This window comes from Eucyclogobius newberryi, unplaced genomic scaffold (genome assembly GCF_026437365.1).
Source record: "Eucyclogobius newberryi isolate DKJ021-1_F unplaced genomic scaffold, fEucNew1.0.hap1 SCAF_7, whole genome shotgun sequence".
Classification (NCBI taxonomy): Eukaryota; Metazoa; Chordata; class Actinopteri; order Gobiiformes; family Gobiidae; genus Eucyclogobius; species Eucyclogobius newberryi.
Genome location: NW_027316389.1, coordinates 17,303,037 through 17,322,001, shown reverse-complemented (window position 1 = coordinate 17,322,001; position 18,965 = coordinate 17,303,037). Strand labels below are relative to the sequence as shown.

The 18,965-nt window shown below is 40.0% G+C and overlaps 2 protein-coding genes across 10 annotated transcripts in view; one reads left to right on the top strand and one right to left on the bottom strand.

Moving 5' to 3' along the window:
* The window catches only part of myrf (myelin regulatory factor), a 25,227-nt gene extending 10,923 nt beyond the window's left edge, over window positions 1-14,304 (bottom strand). For 6 of the 9 annotated variants that reach the window (XM_072434835.1, XM_072434841.1, XM_072434837.1 and 3 more), the window contains exons 1-9: window positions 13,918-14,304; window positions 7,022-7,112; window positions 5,923-6,174; window positions 5,083-5,144; window positions 4,231-4,447; window positions 2,733-2,833; window positions 2,480-2,594; window positions 303-498; window positions 155-231 (exon numbers count right to left, since the gene is read on the bottom strand). In XM_072434835.1, coding sequence (XP_072290936.1) covers window positions 155-231; window positions 303-498; window positions 2,480-2,594; window positions 2,733-2,833; window positions 4,231-4,447; window positions 5,083-5,144; window positions 5,923-6,174; window positions 7,022-7,112; window positions 13,918-13,963 — 1,157 coding nt within the window. In that variant the 5' untranslated portion in view covers window positions 13,964-14,304. Of the gene's footprint in view, window positions 1-154; window positions 232-302; window positions 499-2,479; window positions 2,595-2,732; window positions 2,834-4,230; window positions 4,448-5,082; window positions 5,145-5,922; window positions 6,175-7,021; window positions 7,113-9,613; window positions 9,846-13,917 lie in introns of those variants that run through there. The other 3 variants (XM_072434838.1, XM_072434843.1, XM_072434839.1) reach the window with 2 other exon arrangements.
* On the top strand, window positions 14,030-18,965 carry LOC140349362 (uncharacterized). Its single transcript, XM_072435665.1, has 6 exons — window positions 14,030-14,151; window positions 15,132-15,336; window positions 16,101-16,205; window positions 16,285-16,378; window positions 16,452-16,544; window positions 18,081-18,965. Exons 1-6 carry the CDS (start codon window positions 14,030-14,032, stop codon window positions 18,302-18,304), a joined length of 843 nt encoding a protein of 280 aa, XP_072291766.1. The 3' UTR covers window positions 18,305-18,965.

Below are 18,965 nucleotides of genomic sequence, written 5' to 3'. Positions count from 1 at the left end.
ATGAAATGAGAAATATAAAAATAAAAATAAAACAAATACTAAAAATGCCACCAACAGCGTAACATAAACTATGACATATATAGGGATCTTGGGTGGTTTGTAATAATCTGACTTTGTGACTGACTTTGTAACAAAAAATGATTTGAGCACTCACAGCACTGGTTTGAAGGGTCTTTTGCTGCGATCAGACTGTGACTGCTCCACACTGATGGACTGGTTCATGGCCTCCACCTGAACACATGTAAACTTTAACACACTTCGCGCACGCATCACGCTCGCAATCGGTGGAATCCCTAACTCACCTTGACACCATTCAGTTTGAGGTAGAAGCACTCGATGGGCTGCAGCCCCTCCTGCGTTTTGATGTACTTGGGATCCCCCAGCATGCCCACGTACACGGTCACCTGAAAGTGGTTCTTCTTTTGACACACGAACGCGTCGTCAGAGAGGGAGAAGTTGAAGCCCTTGTCTGCATCCACACGATAAGTCGGCATTGGACTGGAACAAAGAACAACAACACGTTTTCTATATCAATTTCAGTCATCACAGGACAATTTGTACCATGTGTAAAACCTGTATAATGATCATCAGAGGTTTGTAAATGTACCACTGAGAGCATTTTGTCCTCCTTTTAGTTAGTCCTGGTTTAAAACAACTGTAGCATTGATGTATTCCTATTTACGAACTAGTTTAAGACCTGGAATCATCTTGTTACAGACCTAATTTAGATCTGGCTAGACTCAAAAGGCCGAATAGTTTCTTAGGTGGTACTTGATATGAAGCAACCCACTGGTATGCACGCTATATGAAAACAATTCCGTTAAAGCTTAAACAAAGAACTTGAGACATTACTTTTGAGATTTATGCAATGCCGTGTGATAAACAGATGGGGCCCGATAAGAGTCCTGTGAGTTCAGGCTAACCTCCCTCCCTCGTTTCTTCTCGACTTTGGCATCTGAAGAGCCCAAGGTGCGCACTAACTTTTACCCCTGCTACTCCCCGTTCTGAGCCGAAACCCTGCACTCCCACGCGCCTCTCACTCCTCTGGAATGTGCACAGCTCTCCATCTGCCCTGCCCTCACCACGCACCAGCTATACCCTGCCTGCTGGGCTTTTAGGGCTGGCTATAAAGTGCACTTCGAATCAAATGTACAGGCCCCAATTGATGTATAGAGCTCCGGATCGGTTGTCATTGGGCAAATCTGCCATCGATCTCGCAAGCAGGAGCATCTCAATGGAGCAATAACATTAGTAAAAACAAAGGGATCAAGTCTATCACATGTTCCACTGTTGATTATATATGTATTATAACAACTTTACGTTCATAATATGTTTGAGTGAAAGCTAACATGGAATAGTTTAAAAGGAGACGTATTGTGCAAAATTGACTTTGACATTGATGCAGGGCGGTGTATACTGATACTCTCAAATCATCTGAATTGATTAATAATTGCCAAGTTATACATTCAAATACCTGGTGACTAGTGCATTAAGGCTGCTTCACTTCCACAAATTCCAATGCATTTTGTTATTCACCCAAATGAACAACATACATTTAGCCAACTGTTAAGACATCTTTTTATGTGCAGTATGTTTGCATCGAGATGTCAATGTCAACGTTGTCAACTTTATTTCTATAGCACATTTACAAAAACATGCTCAATTCATGGTAATTGGTGGATTTTGTGGCTCGAGTAAGTGTGTGTTTTATGTATTTGTTAATTTTATTGATTGTTTTATTGGCATTGGGTTTTCACTGTATAAATAAAATGAACTAAATAAAGAAATACGTCAGCACAAATAGGCTTAAAACTGTCACATAGCCATTCATCAAAAACTAACACGTTTAAATGAAAATAAAAATTCTTTGAAATGCCACTATGAGAGGGTGGGAACTCTCAGGTCTGCAATTTTGAACAAGGAGTAAATTGGCCTGTTTCCATGATCAAGCTGTTTTAGATCAATATTGCAGTTTGCAATTTAACACACTATACACAAATGATCTATGTATATTATATTAAGCATTGGTAAGAATGTGTTGAAAATGCATTTAGTTACGAAATGCTGTATTTTGCATCATTTTCTGTACATGGTATTCAAGTAGTGCATTCTGAATATTTAGATTACTTTCACATTGCATTTTACTATAAGTTTGTGATGCATTTATTTATCACTGATCACCTGCAACAAGAGTGGTGTGTTTCTCTCCAATAAAGTGCAGTTTGAAGCCTAAATTGAATGATCAAATGTACTCTGAATACCACCAAATGAAAGTTACTGTTACTCAAAATTAGCAATTATGAATATGTATTTTCAGTACATGTATTTAGTTACGCTTCCCAACACTAATTATATCTTATTACTCCTTGAAAAAAGTGTGTCTTGTCTCTTGAATTGGTATTATTCTTGGATTGGCATTAGTTGAGGTGTGCCGACACAATCCCAATGTCTATTCTAGGTGACAATGAAATACACCCACAGTTCTTTGCAGTCAGCGTCGTAAAGAGGACTCCACTTGTTCTGCTGGTGCGGCTGCCACTTTATGCACTGATAGTTGGGGTCCAAGTAGGCGCTGTCCGAGTCTTGCATCAAGCCTGGCGTGGACAAAGACAAAACAATACACAACTGTAAAGAGAAGTGTGACCAGCGTTGAGAAAAAAGTGTGTTGGTAAGACGTGGCACTGCATGGACATTCTGACAGGCCAGTGAGCAGCAGAGAGGACAGAGCCTACCTGGTTCCTGTTTGATGATACCTGTGAGGAGATTGGAATTCATGGTGCTGTTGGGAGAGTCCGAGTGCTTCCTCTTCTTGGCCTGATGAGCAGGAATCACACTGGACGACAAAAGAAATCATTCTTATTGATCGTTTTTCATCCAAGCTTGATTTCACCTCATTTTACACACTTATAATTAGGGATGATGTATCGGTTATCTGCGATTTCCCACAGATATCGGTCCAATATTGTCTGTACGTGCCCATGTGTCATTCCACGTTTGTCTTTTTGAACAGACTCACGAGTAAAAATGGAAGAAGAAAAGTGATTGGGCCTAACTATGTCTGTATCTTTACACAATCATGCACCAAATTGTTTCATGTCCCAGATAAATGCATTTTGCTGTCATTTTTACAAAGGCAAAAAGTTATTTGTGAACTTTACTATACCTAACCTAATTTGTGGGCCTTTGACCGCCTTGCTATGGAATGGAAAATCTTAATTTTGATATCGCTAAATATTAGTATCACACAACAAACACAACAAATATTGGATATCAGTATCAGCTCAAACAATTCATAATGGACCCTCGCTACTTATCGTTTGTGGATTTTACGTCTTTACATAACACACATCGTTATTCTGTGGTGAAATCGTAATGAAATTTATTACATTTTATCATAGAGATGGTAAAGGGCTCCGAGTCGAATCCATAGCTTGACGATTCAGATATTATTTGTATTTACTTGAGAAACGTGGACACATGGTGGACATTCAAATGTGAGTGAAATTGTGTATGAACTCTGTTTTTGCTGGTGTATGGGATTAGAGTTAGTGTATTGATTTATAAAATTACTCAGATACTACAGATACTATATTAAGGTACTACCAAGAAGATTTATGTACAGGTCCTATTCAATTCCATCTTAAATCTAAAATCAATTACAAGTGCCCCCTTGAAAACAAAAATATAAAAATTGTGATTTTTCTTATAAATATTGAAATTCCGATTTTGTTTTAATAGACTGAAATGGATTCAAATTTGAATGGATAAACTAATACAAGAATCACATTTCAGAACATGTTTGTTGAGTAAGATTTTATACATAATAAGTTGTTGTTTGCAAGGACTTAAATAATTGCAGTTTTTGTGATTTGCCATTGCAACCATTCAGATGTGATTTTTAATTCACCTGCATTATGTACATATCTTGCATCCCTAATGAAAGTGAAAGATTGTTAAGTGACAGTGCCTAGAAATACATACTGTTCTTATTCATCTAATTCTGCCTTGTTCAATTTTGCCCTCAGATTTGCACTTCTGTTGTTTTGGCATTTCCACTTAAGTGAAGGAAAAGTGTTGATATGATGAAAAGAAAATGATATAAAGTAGATTGATTCATGATATTTACACCAATAGCCCTGCAGGATGTTATTTGGCAAAACCCAACGCCTTTTAGACAACATTTGTGAACAATGTTCATCCAGATCCAGTCAGTATCATCGTCAGACTCACTCCTGTCCATGTGGATGGTGCATGATGTGGTGCAGCATGTGGCCCTGGCCCATGTCTCCTGCGCTGGTGGTGGGGCCCATGGAGTACTGGGAGATCATGGGCTCCGGCTTCAGGAACATGTCCCGTTGCATGCTGGGATAGTGACCGGGTGGGAGGGGTGGGGTCGGGGTCATATGACACATGTTCTCCGGGGTCATCGTCCTGATCATGTGAGGATCTGAAAGATATTTAGAAGAAAGGAATAGTTGGGGCGGTGGTGGCTTTAGTTTCTCTGGGCACGACACTTCTCACACCTTGAATGTGGTGTGTGAGCGACTGTGAGCATCGGGAAAAGCACTATAAAAGATTCATAATATTTAAGGCCGGAAGAAAGCTGATTACAGGGATCAGAGGTGCAAATTAAAGGGCCAACAAAATGTTGTTGTTTTTATATTTTTAGCTTGCTTAATGTTTTAATTATCATCGTCTTTTTTCGTTTTTTATTTGATAGGGAATAGGGACATTTAAATATGCCAGATTTGCTTTTGTTTTGTTCAGTTTCATTTTTCCTTGGCAGGAAACATAAAGTATAAAACAACCCAAAGTAAAAATGACATAAACGTTTAAAGACTGAAAGGCAAAAGTGCTCACGGACTTCTCTTATTAACAAAGGGAAAACTTATCCAAAACATTCCTGGAGATATGCTTACTGCACTTCTCTAGAGTTCAAAACACTGTTCTACCTGCTGATGTCATGAGGTGCCGTACAATCACACTTTGAAAATGAAGATGACTGGAAGCTTAAAGAGCTTGCATAGTATTGTAGAACATTTCTCGGGGTAATTACTCATAATAATATAATGCAGAACTCACCATTCACCTGCTGAGGAGAGTATGGTTCTGAGCTTGAGTCTGGAGGAGACTCTGGCAGTGTCCTAAAACTCACAAGAAATACGACACGTTACAATACTATAACGGCTCATTGTAAACGGAAACAACACAACGGCATAGTCCTAATTCAGTTTGTTGAAAGCTTGATATGGTGTTTACTCAAGATAGTGCACGAGGAATGTGTGTAAGCCCACTTTAGTGTTTAATGATTACAGCGACACAGTCTTTCTCTTTACCGCTCTGGTCTAAAATAAAACAAACTTCAAAAATGGAAACGCCAACAGTTTAAATTATTTTGCATATTTCATTTTAAAACATAGAAGTCGGGCTATTACTAACAATTATTTGATTAGTTGACTAGTCAGCAATGACTTTTCTCATTACAAAGGTTGAAAATTATGGATATATATATATATATAATAATAACTTTCTTTGTTACAGAAAGGTCTTTTCATACACGTTTTAGCAGTTTTAGAGTCTGCAGTCCAGATATATAGTCGACTAGTCACAATTATTTCAATTAATCTTTGAAGCCCTTTAGCGGAGCAAAACAATTACTCAAACGTTTCATATTTTTGTCTTCACCAGAACACCTCTAAATAGCTGATATATTACACTTTCTTGCCCGGCTTAGTTGATTATATTATTGGATTGCATTATTCAGACGTGCAAGTACTTTTAAGAACTAATCCCCAATCTGAATTAAACGTTTTCAATCTGTTTATAGGTCTCAACTGAATAAGGCAGTGATTTTCTCCCCCTGCCTGTAAAAGTACTAGATGTCTCTGTATCTCGGGCCCCTGGGGTTACTGAAGTGCTCACCCTGGGGCGTAAGGTCCCCTGTGCTCTGACTTGACCGGAGCCTGCTGTGGTCCCAGGCCGGGGCACGGGTAGTTTTGCCGGTGCACGGCTGGAGGAGCGGGGTAATTCTGACAGCTGTTGGGTCCGGACAGAGCTGTCACGTGTCGGAGAGGGACAGGGGGGCTCACCGCACACAGCAGCCCCCCAGAGGACACTCCTGCCTGGGGAGAGGGATACTGCACTACAGGGCCGCTGTGCACCTCTGTGAAACAGCTGTGAGGGGCAAGAACAAAAGCAACATTCTTATAGTCACACTGCATAATAACTACATTCAATCAGGGTTAGAAGCACAAAATACAAGAGGATTTCAAGTCAGGACAGTGCACTGTGTTCAATTGCAGCGGTTCGCAAACATTTCCATCTCAGAAAAAAAATGGCTGTTCCAAATGCCACTAGATTTAAACTAGGTCTTAACCAGTTCACTACCTGCTCTTTTTTATGGAGATGTTTTTGGCATTAACTGTAATGTTCCACAGTATAGCATTAAACGTATCCCCGTGAAGGCAAGTGGGTAATGCCACGGGCCTAGTTACAGGTCAGCTCCGTGGAGAGGCGAGCCCACTCACAATAAGAATGTTTCAGAAGATGATTTTACGCAATAAAAACACACGTAGTTGAATGAATGCCAGACGTTTAATGCCATACTTTGGAAAATACAAAACAAGACATCTCAGATCCTTCACCAAAAAAAGTTACACGGTACATATACAAATATAAAATAGGGGAGAGAGCAGGATGAGACATTCAGCACTGTGTCCTAACTCCTAGGCCTTCAGGCAGCATTATTGGATCAGTTTTTGCTTTTTGAGTATCTGATGTGTTTAAAAAGTCACTGGTGTAATTACTTTAATATCAAATGAGGGTAAAGAGAGTACTTTACTTTTCCTACACCATTGACAGAAACGTTTAGTCGAGAAAAAAGTAAAACAACTCTCAAAACAATTCAACAAAAATGTATAAAAGCCTAAACAATTTTAAAAAATAGATAAATATCCTGAATTCAACTGTAATCTAAACATTTTGCGGTGCCAAATGAAAGGAGCGTGCCGGCCGTACTGACATGTCTGAGCAGTCGTCCTCTTTGCTGATGTACTCTTCCAGGATGCTGGTGTCGATGTTGGTTGGCTCCAGAGAGCTGCTAATATCATGACCTGTGGGAGGCAGAGGCAACACATCTGCTTCAGTCAGAGCCATCCTTCAGCAGGCAGTTTCAACATGGACCACGTAACACTTGTCTCTCCTGAACCCTTCACTCCCACACATGTTTATCTAAGAACATATGAACTCTAAATGAATGGGGCTTTTTCGTGTTTCTACCTTCTGTCATCTTTCTGATGCAGTTCAATCAATCTATCAATCATCATTTTATTTTGAGCTTGGTTATCATTTTCAGTTTGCACAACTTATCTTATGACAGTCAACATAAACTTCACAAAGGAAAACTTTCTGTACCATTTGTGCATTTACAATGAAAAATAGTCTCAAAAGGGAGTGGGAAGAAGTAACACTTTTTTACTCCAACCCCCAGTTCATGAACTCTCGTGTAGTTGATTTGATATAATTACCAGCACATTTCTACATGTTATTTTCTAGATATACAAAATAAGCGTCCAAGGAGAAAATCTGTGTGTATGTCCCCTGAAGCACTGCATTATAAATATCTTAAAAAGCCTGAAAGCTATTATTTGGAATGAAGAAATGTGTTGTAGATTAAATCAACTAAATTAGCATGACATTTGCGTTGACTAAAACCAGACTAAAGACTTATTTTACTCAATAACATAAATTCTGAATAAATTTAGCAAAAAATCTTTAGACTAAAATTGGTGAAATGACTGAAATGACAGGGGAAAAAAACATTCAGCAAATTGTCAAAAGTCATGAATCAAACTTACAACGCTGCAGCAGCACCGCACTACTGTTTCAACTACTGTTTCCACCACAGAACCATCCATCTCCTCCTCTTTACACCAACCAATGTTTATCCAACTGACAGAGCTATTTTATCATGTGTCCCCATCATATTCAAAGTTTATCGCTTCAATAAACTTTACACCTTTTATTTTACTTTTTAGCTATGGCTCAATGGCCTCACTTACATTCCTTTAGTTCAACTCCAATAGTTCTTTCTATGAATCAAGTTGGAAAAGAAACACACTGTTAGGAGGATGTTCCAGTGACCAAAAATCACAATCATGGCCCGAAATAATTTATCCTGGTCACGAATATTCAGAATGCAGTATATTAATGCACAATACTCAACATTAACAACCCTTGCCCAGTCCAAAACAATGGGGTACGGTTTGCAGTTAGGTAAACCCCTAAACTCCCCCTTCTCCCCACAGGCCCCTCCTCTCCCCTTTACACAGATAGATTAGGCGGACACTTAGTCAGTTGGGAATGCAAAGAATTCACTAAGTATTAGGAAAGTTCTCATTTTGGCTTTATTTCATTATTTAAATGTTGGCGTCTAATTAACCAATCAGCCAAGTCTCCAATGCTGTCTTATGGCAGACAATGGGAGAGTCACTTATCAACATCACCAATGCATGTCCAGTGTGCAAAAAAACACTGCTTTTTAATGACTTGGCTGAGACGCAGATGGATAATGTCTCCTCACACACGTCAGTTATACAGGGGAATGTGCCGGCCACCCCCAAAACCAGAGCCAGATGTGCTCCCCTCCCAAGTGCACTAAATCAGGACTGGCACCACTGATAAGAGACATGGATGAGTGGATGTGGACAACCAGAGGCGGACAGAAGTCTATGGATGAAACTATTGTAATAATAAAATAATATAGGGTCCATCTGAGATCCATCACATTCTCAAGTGTTTCTTGTAATGATACAGGACTCTGGGTTAGAATCATTTAAATTCTTGCCTGGACCTTCTGATGTTACGCATAATCCCAGAAGCAAATCATGTTTCTCCTCATGTTTCACTGTGTTATTGTGGTTCCACTGGCCTTGTGAGCGAGCTGCTCCGAGTGAAACACGAGAACATCATTGCCTCAAATAACTTACACTGTTAATTATTGCATTAACAAAGGTCTAGCGCCTTTGTTAATACATATTTACACAGAAAACCGAAGGAACTGGGCAAAGTCCATACAAGAGGAAAAATAAACCACACCCATCAAGTCATTTACTAGAAATTGTAATTCACTCGTATCTGAGTGAGTGAAGCTGACTCAGCTCATACCCCATTTTTAATTTTTCAGTCTTTACTTCATTGCAGCAACATGTCTCAGAATTGTTTAGGTATATATTCGATATGAAATTAAGCTAAAACCAACTTTCACCTGTCTGCACTCATCTGCCTTGCACAAACCCAGTGAAGCAGAACCCTTAGCCACCTCAAACTTTCCACCTCCTCCTCTTCACCACTGTCAAACCCCAATGCTGATGTTGCAGAATTCAATACAGAATCACGAGTCTATCCCACACTACGTCACAGGCCCTGGAAACCAGAGCATCAGTGATGGAAGAACAGTCAGTGACATTTCATAAAACCCTAAAGCCTGTGACACATCTCCAAAAGAGGAGACATAGGAAAGAGAGGACAGCAGAGGGGGACAATATGGGACAGAGCGGAGAGAGAAGAAGGCACAGAGGAGGACAGCAGGACAAGGAGGCGACAGGAAGAGTACCTGCACGTAGCCAGAGCATGATGAGATCCTCCCGATGATTTCACTTAGAAATGAAACAAATTATTCCTGTGTTTTAGCCATGTTTGGCCGATCTGAAGTCTTTCTATAGAGCAGAGCTGTTGGGACCGCGGTGTGTTCTTGCGTGTGTGTGAGAGTTGTAATGAGGATTATTTCTCGGTCATGAGAAAGGGCTGTACCAGGCTGCCACACACAGCCGTGTCACACACTGGTCGCTCCGGCACATCAGGATTACACCGGGCTCAGGGCGCTGAAGTGAGGTAAGGCCAGAGCCGCAAGGTGGAAAAACACTGTTGTAAACCAGCAGAGAGGGGTCAGGAGAAAGAGTACAGAAACCAGAACCTCCCACTTCTATAAAGTCTAAATCAAACGTTTGCTCCAAAAAAAACACCCGGGCCTCACTATGGCAGATTGGAGATTTAGAAACTTCATATCAGTCTCCACAGGAAAGTCTATTGCAGTACTGAATGGAAAATGTGTATAGTCAAACATCAGATTCAGGTGAAACGGCTCTGTCAATTATTCCATTATTCTAGGGACAAGTTCTTCTCTTGGTGGTGGGTGTTCTGTGAGCATGTGACACAAGGCCCTTTGCATAAGGCTTTCTGGCACATGTCACCAGAGGAGGAGCTACATCAGACCTGCCGTTGGACTCTACAAACAAGAGGAGATACAGAGCAGGGATCTTCAGTGGCAAACCTAGGACACGGTTAGATGACTATAAAACATAAATGATTATACATTTAGTGCACAAAGTTAGACGAAATGAATCTAATTCAAATGAATCAGCATCATGTGTGTAATGCCTAATGCTTTGGGGAGCTATGGAAGGGATTTACAGGTTGGAGACTCCTGACAGAGAGAGAGGGACAGATGTTGCGAGTCAAGGCAGCCAATTTGCACCATCAGCTCATCCAACCACCACTCTCTGTAGGTGTCTTGCGTAAGGACATAACAACCAATATGTGTGGTCTTCTTTATAGTCTTTGTTGCAGAACCTTTGAAACGTGTGTTTATATAATGTGCTGAATAAAAATGTTGTTTTACATGATCTATTTTGTTCTTATTTGCTTATGCACCATTACCACCTCTGCAGCTGGTCATACGCTGGAGAAAAAAGAGGTGTGATGTCCCGGTCTCCTTGTGTGATGGCAGTGAGCAGGAGTGATGTGGTCTGGTGCTTTGAAACAAATACATTCTCCTGAGGTGAGTTCACTGTCAGTTTGTAAATCACAGCTAGGACCTGGACCCATGGTTAAGCCCTGGTTGATTCTGGTTTAGTTCAAGTTTTTTCTTCCTCTATGTTGGAAAAAATCACAAAGGCAAGACATTTTGGACCTTTCCTAAATGCCAGATATACTATAAGACCACAAAAATAGATATTATTATGTGTTGAAAACTAAATATTTGTTTGTTATTAATGTGGCATCAAAATCAGGAGAAATCAAGTTATAATTTTAGCATTGTGACAAATTTAGTAGCTCTTTATAAGGTTTAATTTGATATCTATAGATTTTAAATGAGGGTGTGGTCTGTGGACTTGTTTCTTGGGTGCGTCAGAAGGTCATGTTTTTGTGATGTTTTTGAGGAGAGGGGCAGCGGGGCCTGCTCTGTGTCAGCCCCAGTCTGCTCCCTGTCACAGTAATGGACTCTGTGTAATGGCTTTTGAGTGAGCCGCTGCTGAGGACACCCCCGGAATGTGCGGATCATTACTGAATATGTAAACACATTCACAACTTCATTTGGAGATTCTCTGAGACAAGAATGTGATGATGTCACACTAAGATGAGGGGGGGACATAATATTTCTGTTTTGATCATAAGTAGGGCTTTACAGACCAAATGCAGCTTGATTGAAAAGTAACACATACAGATCAACTAAAGTAATGTTGTATCTGAATATTGCTAGTGATACCTGACAACCGTTCCAATTCTTATAAGTGTCCTCTTCTAAACCTCTACAACAAAGCACATACAAGGTTGGGAGGACTCTAAAGCTCATTTACACCAAAGGTGACAATAAGTAAGAATTGCAGTTTCTCTAACTATTTTTAAAGCCACATTTGAAAATGTATTTATTAGTATATCTTCAGAGGTGTGAAGCTCAGCTCAAAGCAACTTCAAGTTAAAAGTCAGATTTTATGGTTTACAAGTACAAGTAGTCACTGCTCTCAAAGCTGACAACAATGATCTTGTATTTCATATATTTTACAGTTAGATAGCAGTCCTTATTCAAGTTCATGATGCTTAAGTCATGTCACAAATCCCCAAATTCAATCCCATGAAAGCACATTGTCACTCTTTAAATATACTAGACAAATAAATAACTAAATGTTACTAGGATGTGTCTTGAATATAGCAGAACATGTCATAATAAAAGCAACTGCCCTCTGTTAAAAGGACATTTTATTACAATAAAGAGAAGTACAGTTTTGTGGAAATCCTAATGAAGTTCTGTGGATTAAGCTAAAACATTGACTGAGTGGTTAATGTCCTGACACTTCTGGAACTCCCGGAGCAGGAATGTAAACTGAGCTTTGGTTCAGACAGCAGCACATCTAAGAACAGCAACAGCATCAATATCTCCACTCTGTACTGTATTTACTTCTGCTGTGATGGCTGAGTGCTGCTTCACAGTTTTGCCGAAGTATCACTAAGTACACTTCTAAATTACAGTTCTCCTAGGCCTTTCTGTGCCTTTCCTCTGACCATCTTTAATCTCATAGAGTCCTCAAGTTGTCTCCTTCATGTTAGGCGCATAGTGTCTTATGAAATCCTTTTGAAGAAATTTCAACGCAAACTTTACTTTGAGTGAACTGTTGTGCCACATTAATATACACGGTCAAGAAGGTTAAGAAGGGTTTGATGTCAGAAATCTGTAATTTCCCTGCTCTGTGGGCAAATGGTGTGAATTGGAATTAGGCTTTGAATATATTCTCTGTCAGATGGGAACATAAACTGAGGGTCCGCAAACTGCTTGTCTCTGTGGAGATGTTACTCTGCATGTTCCACCATTAACTCCCAAGCAGGTGATGCCACCACGCCAAGTTACAGCTCAGGTCTATTTGGGTCCTTTATACAAACATTTTAATACATAACATGTATTCATGTGAAACATTCAGGCAGAAAAAAAAATCTCCATAGAGACCGGCAGGTGTCAAGCCCCTGCCAAAAGTGCACTTTTAAATAAATAGCCATGCATTTCACAGAATTCTGCTGCAACATAAGGGATGGAGTTTTTGTAATATTATTTCATATTCGCAGAATGAAACATGTTGCCCATTAAATCACTTTTCCATCATTGCTGCTTGTTTTTTCATAGTGATAGATAGTGCTTGAGCAATATTTTCATATGTTATTCCTCCAGCCTAAAAAAACCCTCAAAGTGGATCACTTTTCTTATTTTAATAGCATAAAAAATAATAGTTGAACCATTTAGAGATCCAGTTACAAACAAAAAACAACAGCTTGTCAATGTGAAATCAACATTGGTGCAACCAGATAATAAAACTCACTATGTCCATATAATAACATATGAAATACAAAATATGTCAGCAGTAATCTTTTTTGATTGTTTGTGGGTTTTTTTAGTTTAGTTTAGTGAAAATACAAGCTCACCTGAGAAAATGCCTATTGAAGAGCTATGTCCTTCTGGGCCAAGGCATCTGCATACTAAAATTATTAGCATGCACCAGACAAAAAAACAAAAGTGAATATTGTGAGGATCTTGGATTGTCCTGATACCTGCACGTGCCCCTGCATCCTGTCACTCAGGCCTGTCCCAAAAGCACCTCTGCTCACCTCATGTGGAGCGCATCAGCTTCACTGCGCCCTTCACTGCGGACACGGGACGCCTTCACTGTTCTGCACGCGCTAAGGCTAATTACCAAGACCTGAGATCCCAACTCCAAAGACAAACTCGATCTGACGGATCACAGGTGTAAGGCCAGACATGAGAAGCCTTCACAGGCCTAAGATTGTTTAAATTGATAATTATTATTTTCTGAGCCTTCTTACACAGAATATTGTTGCATATAAAATCATATATTCTGATTTATAAAATCCTGAGACAGGTTATGCCCAATGAGAAACTCCAATGAATTTGAAATACAAATCTGAAGTTGTTTCAAGTATACGTTTAAACAATGCAGTCTGGCAGTAGCCAATAACAGGAAAGCCCACAACGTATCCAATAGAAGATAGTGACACCTTTCATTGGTTTAAACCCAAGTTAAATTAAAATAGATTTGCGGCATTTGCACGTGCTCGCGTTTTGAAGGTTCTTACCTTCAAAAAACCTCTGTAGCGCCTCTGTCTCATCTACCACGTCCATCCTAGCGGATCCCACATAAAAACTCCATCAAGGTTCCTCTGTCTGTCCAAGTGAGATGACTGAGGAATGGATGAATATCCTTTAGGCCGACATAAAGTTCCACTCCAGGCGCTTCTGTCCGATCCCATCCACCGCGCGCGCTCTGTGTCTTCAATTATGGATGAGCGTCAACCTGGAAAACTGTTCAGGCATGAAATTCCACAAAACTTCTAAATGAGAAAACATACATCCATGAAGACGACATTGCATAAAAGTAATTAGAGAGGCCTAAACGCGTGTCTTGGTTCGTCCTCGGTGTTTGCGCTCTGTGGCCGCTCACTGCTGCGCTCTGTGCGCACAGCCGCAGCTCTGGCGCAGGTGAGATGTGCAAGGGACAGAGCGAGAGCTAATGGGAGAAAACAGCACAGTCAAGACGATCTTTCTAAGTCTTTAACAGATCAATTAACAAGAAGAGCATTTCAAAAGATCATATTGCTGATGTTGATATGTTATGTCAATGGGATAATTCAATAAACGTGAAGGTTAATATTCTGATGCGTTTAAAATACGGACGGGCTATTTATTTAAAATCCCTTTATTTAATTAAAAGACAACCTTATAGGATAATAGTTGACGTGAGTAAACGTGTAACTGATAAGCATTAATAACTCAATGTTAAGTCTTGACGGGAAGAAATAGGCTAATTGATGCTCCACTTTTATCCTGAAGTCATAACATCAGCCTGCTGACATATAATAAAACAGTATTACTCAAGTGTTAAGTAGGGATATTGATAATTACTGAAGTAGCTTATGAATACAATAGCAGTAGTAAAAAATAATGAAGCATGCAACTGAGACCCCTTTTGGACATGATTTATACTTAGTGCTGCTATGTCAAACAATGTTATTCAAGTTGTAAAAAGCACTTAGATGTTGAATTTATTCAAAAGGTTTCTCACAATGCCTCGTGACAACAAACAAGTACTATTGTGACAGCACGATAGACAGAATAATACGAATAACAGGTCTGGAGGGGTTTTTGCTTCTTGCCTGGAGATTTAAAGCACGCTCCATGACAGGGCTTCTTGCTGGGGGAGCATGAGTGATCAATCTCTCCTTATCAGACCTTATTCTAGCACAAACTCCCTCACAGTGAATGAATAACAATACTGCTGTGTCCCCCCCAGGCCCCACACCCCCCATAAGAGTGAGGTGTTGTTGGCCCACAGCTGGAGCCCCTCCCTGGTCATGCAGAGGGGCCGCACAAGGCCCTGTTCACTGCTCCACACTGCAGAGATTGTCCCCAAGAACAAGGGAGTAACAGAGGCAGCTAGACAATCCAACAGCTGCCTTTCAATATATCTGGACACCAATTTCAACTTGGCCATAAACGTACAGTAATATGTCAATGAACACATGCAGGGGAATTGCATCTTAAATCCTTCAGTAGATCACAAATGTTGGTTTGAGAATACATTCAGTTCAATAGGGGTGACTTCTTTTACACATAAAATATAGCCTATACAGTTACAGTTGTTGTATATAACACACTCAAGCGCCAATGTACAAATACAACTGCTCAGGTGCATCCTCTCCTCCTCTGGCCTGTGCCATCAGGGAGAAGAGTACATAAACATTATGCGATTTTAACTTATTTAATATGAAGCATCACACAACACAGTCCAAACTAATCGAACCGTTTTCTGAAAGGTGTAGCCTATAGAACAACATTTCAATTGGTTTTGTTATTATTTTTTGGTTCGCTAAAATATGCAGATTTAGTAGGCTCTGATCAGATTCACAGTGTACAAATATTTCTTTTGTAGGCCTACTATCGGGTGCCCTTGGGGATGGTTGTAGCTCAGTTTGTACAGCATTTGCCCACTGACCCGTGTCGTTAGTTTGATCCCTGCTCCATCCAGTGCACTTCTATTGTGTCGTTTCCAATTTACTGATGTCACAATAAGATGTTAAGATTTGTAAACTCCATGATGGATCACTGGGAGTTTATGTAGCCTGCCAATGTATTGTTGTTGCACTCTTTTGTCAGTAGATGGCGACAAACCCCCTACTAATTCAGCTCTGAATCAAGTGGTGTTCAAAATGGCGACGCACGGAAGAGGTGAGTGACGCGTTGCTATGGTTGCTGTGGATAAACTGTGCACAGATATCAGGCTTTGAGTTTATTTTTCACCAATATCGCCTGTGCATTTTATTGTTCTTGCCTCTGTTTCTTTCTTTTAGTGAGATCAACGACTGATGTATCCTTTTTTGTTTCGTAAACGTTTGAGAAATGTCACGATTCTCCAAACCTTGCCTTAACTTTTGCGCGCACTCCAGCTCTCTTTAGCGTGCTTCCAGCTCGTTTTACGGCTGACTGTGGCGTACTTTGTCTTCTACTTCCTGTTCACTCTAGGATTGCTCATCAGAAAAAGTAAGTCTAGCTCATTGACTTCTTCTGAGTGCTGGAGCTGCTGCTTGACCCTGTGCGTCTTTCTTTCTTCCAGGCCTGGAGCTGTCTTATCCCACGGATGCACTCAATTTGGATGTGGCCCTGCTCTTTCTGCTGGCGCTTCTGGAGGTTTCTCTTTTCTTCTGTGGTGAGACCTCTGCTTTTACACCTTTATTCAGGGAGAGGGAATACCATTAGAACTATAGACATTGCTTAATAAAGCCTCAGAAGAAAGATGTTTTGGCTCGATCTGTCTGAAGGATCTTCTACTGTATTGACCAACAGTCCCTGAATGGCCCTTTGCTTCATCTGTATTTCGATATGAAGCCCCTAGTGGGGAAAAAAGGTTTGGACATCCCTGCTCTATTTAGAAGACTTTGTATAATTTTTTATGGGGTGTCCAAACATTTTGCACCGAGGGCCATTTATTGACACACATTTGAAGCGGAGGTTTACCAGAGGTTTGGATTGTGCTTTCACACCTTTTATCAGGCTGAAAACCTGTTTTTTTATTACGTTACTGATGACTGGTGATCAAAAGTACTTCTCATGGCTATCTGGGCCATTTCATCAGGAAGAAAAATGTATGCAAGGGCTTGATTTTGGCCCCTGGACCGTAGATTTGACACACAATTAAACATATGGATCCATTAAGTATTAATCAGTAACTTGTTTGACATTAGCCATTATATTCATACTCATTTATGCCACAGATGCATATTATCTTAGTTAGACAGCCCCCATCTCAACTAAACTCTAGGGTCCATGAATGTCTCGCTTGACCCCCTTGATTGTTTATGTACACTTGAGAAGAACCTGGTAAGACGATCCCTGACCATTTGTAACTTACTGTAACCAAGGAGCTATTTAGGGCTCGCCAGGTTAAAAGCCACAAAAAAAAAAAAAAAAAAAAAAAAAAAGGGAAGGTGGTAGTAAAACATATAAAGTTTTTGTGCCTAGAGGGTAGTATTTTCTGATTATTCTCATCAGGACTCACCAACAATATTGAGATAATAATTTTGTAAATATTGCCTGACAAAAGCTACAGTTTTTCTTCACAAATATGATAATTAACGGTATTTGAACATTATAATTTTGCGTTTCTGAATACTGCTTAAGAAACAAAAAAGTATGCCAAATAAGCTTCTGCTGGACGTCCCCAGAGCCAGACTCCAACACTGGAGTGATGGACCGTTCTCTGTCTCTGGTCCCAGACTCTTGAACAAACATCCGCACCACCACAGACTTTAACCTTTTTAAGTCTAGGCTCAAAACGTATATATTCAAACTGGCTTTTAACACTCAGTAATGTAGTGACACTTTATTGTGTGCAGTTTGTTTTTACAGTTTTATGCTGTAAATGTTTTATATGTGAAGCCCTTTCGTCACGGTCAGTGTCGTAAAGGGCTCTGTAAATAAAGGTTTATTGATTGATTAATTAATTAACTTCCTATAAGTGATCTGTTCTTTTCTTCTGTATCTACCTCTGTATCTACCTGTGTTGCATCAATGAAATTTCCCCATGTGGGACAATAAAGGAATATCTTATCTTATCTTATCTTAATTGAATCACAAAATAGTTTACATTTACAATAGTTTTACCCAGGCCTAGCTCTAGTTGATTCTGGTGAAACCTAAAATTGTAGCCAAGCCTTTTCTCTCTCTGTTATCGGTTTTCCCGCAGGGGTGAAGGGCAGTCTGACAGAATCAGAGCCTTACTGTCTGGTTCACCTCCTGCTCACCGGGGGCAGCATCGTGTTGGTCGTGTACTTCTTGTGGTGGCAGACGTACGTGGTGTGGGCCGATCTCATGCTGAGCTCCGTGTTGCTGATCTTGTATGGACTCAGTGGAGTTCTGGCCTGCGGAGGATTAGCCCGACTAGCCAAGTACTCCCATTACTTCAGATGACCGCAGCGCAGTGCCCTCAACAACACAAAGCCAAGAAGGTGGACAGCATGAGGGGCGGAGTGTGTACTTCAGGACAACAGATGTGTCATTTGCCAAGACATTTCACTGCACTGTCTTTGTACACTGGATTTGTGTGAATGGATGATTTGCTTTTGAGTGTGGCCTTGTTATATCTTCAGGTTTATCCCGTATTCAACCTCCAAACAGAACGTCAAACAAGTCACTGCACAAGGAAAACAAAATCATGAATGAGTTTCTCCGTGAATTTGACCTTATGATTTGTTTATCCTTTGTTATTATGTATTTGCACCTATCACAATAAAAAAAAAATTAAAAAAGAGATAATCTATAGAAATAAAACTAATTTCACAGGTGGACATTCTCAATACAATGGAAATGTTGTATGGTTGGACAGGCTACTTCGAGTAAAACATGAAGGTAGAGGAGCACTATAGGAATGATGAAAGAAAGAACATAATGGGATAAAAGGACAAACTTGGTGTTATAAGTAAAACTGTAAATAGGGTCGGTGTCTTTTCTCAACACGCTGTCAGGAAAACTGTTGGTTTGACCTTGAGAAAGTCTCCAAACTAAGGTTCGTGCATCATCATTACTCAGACACCAATAATTTTGGATTGCATTGTGTTGTGACCTTTACTAT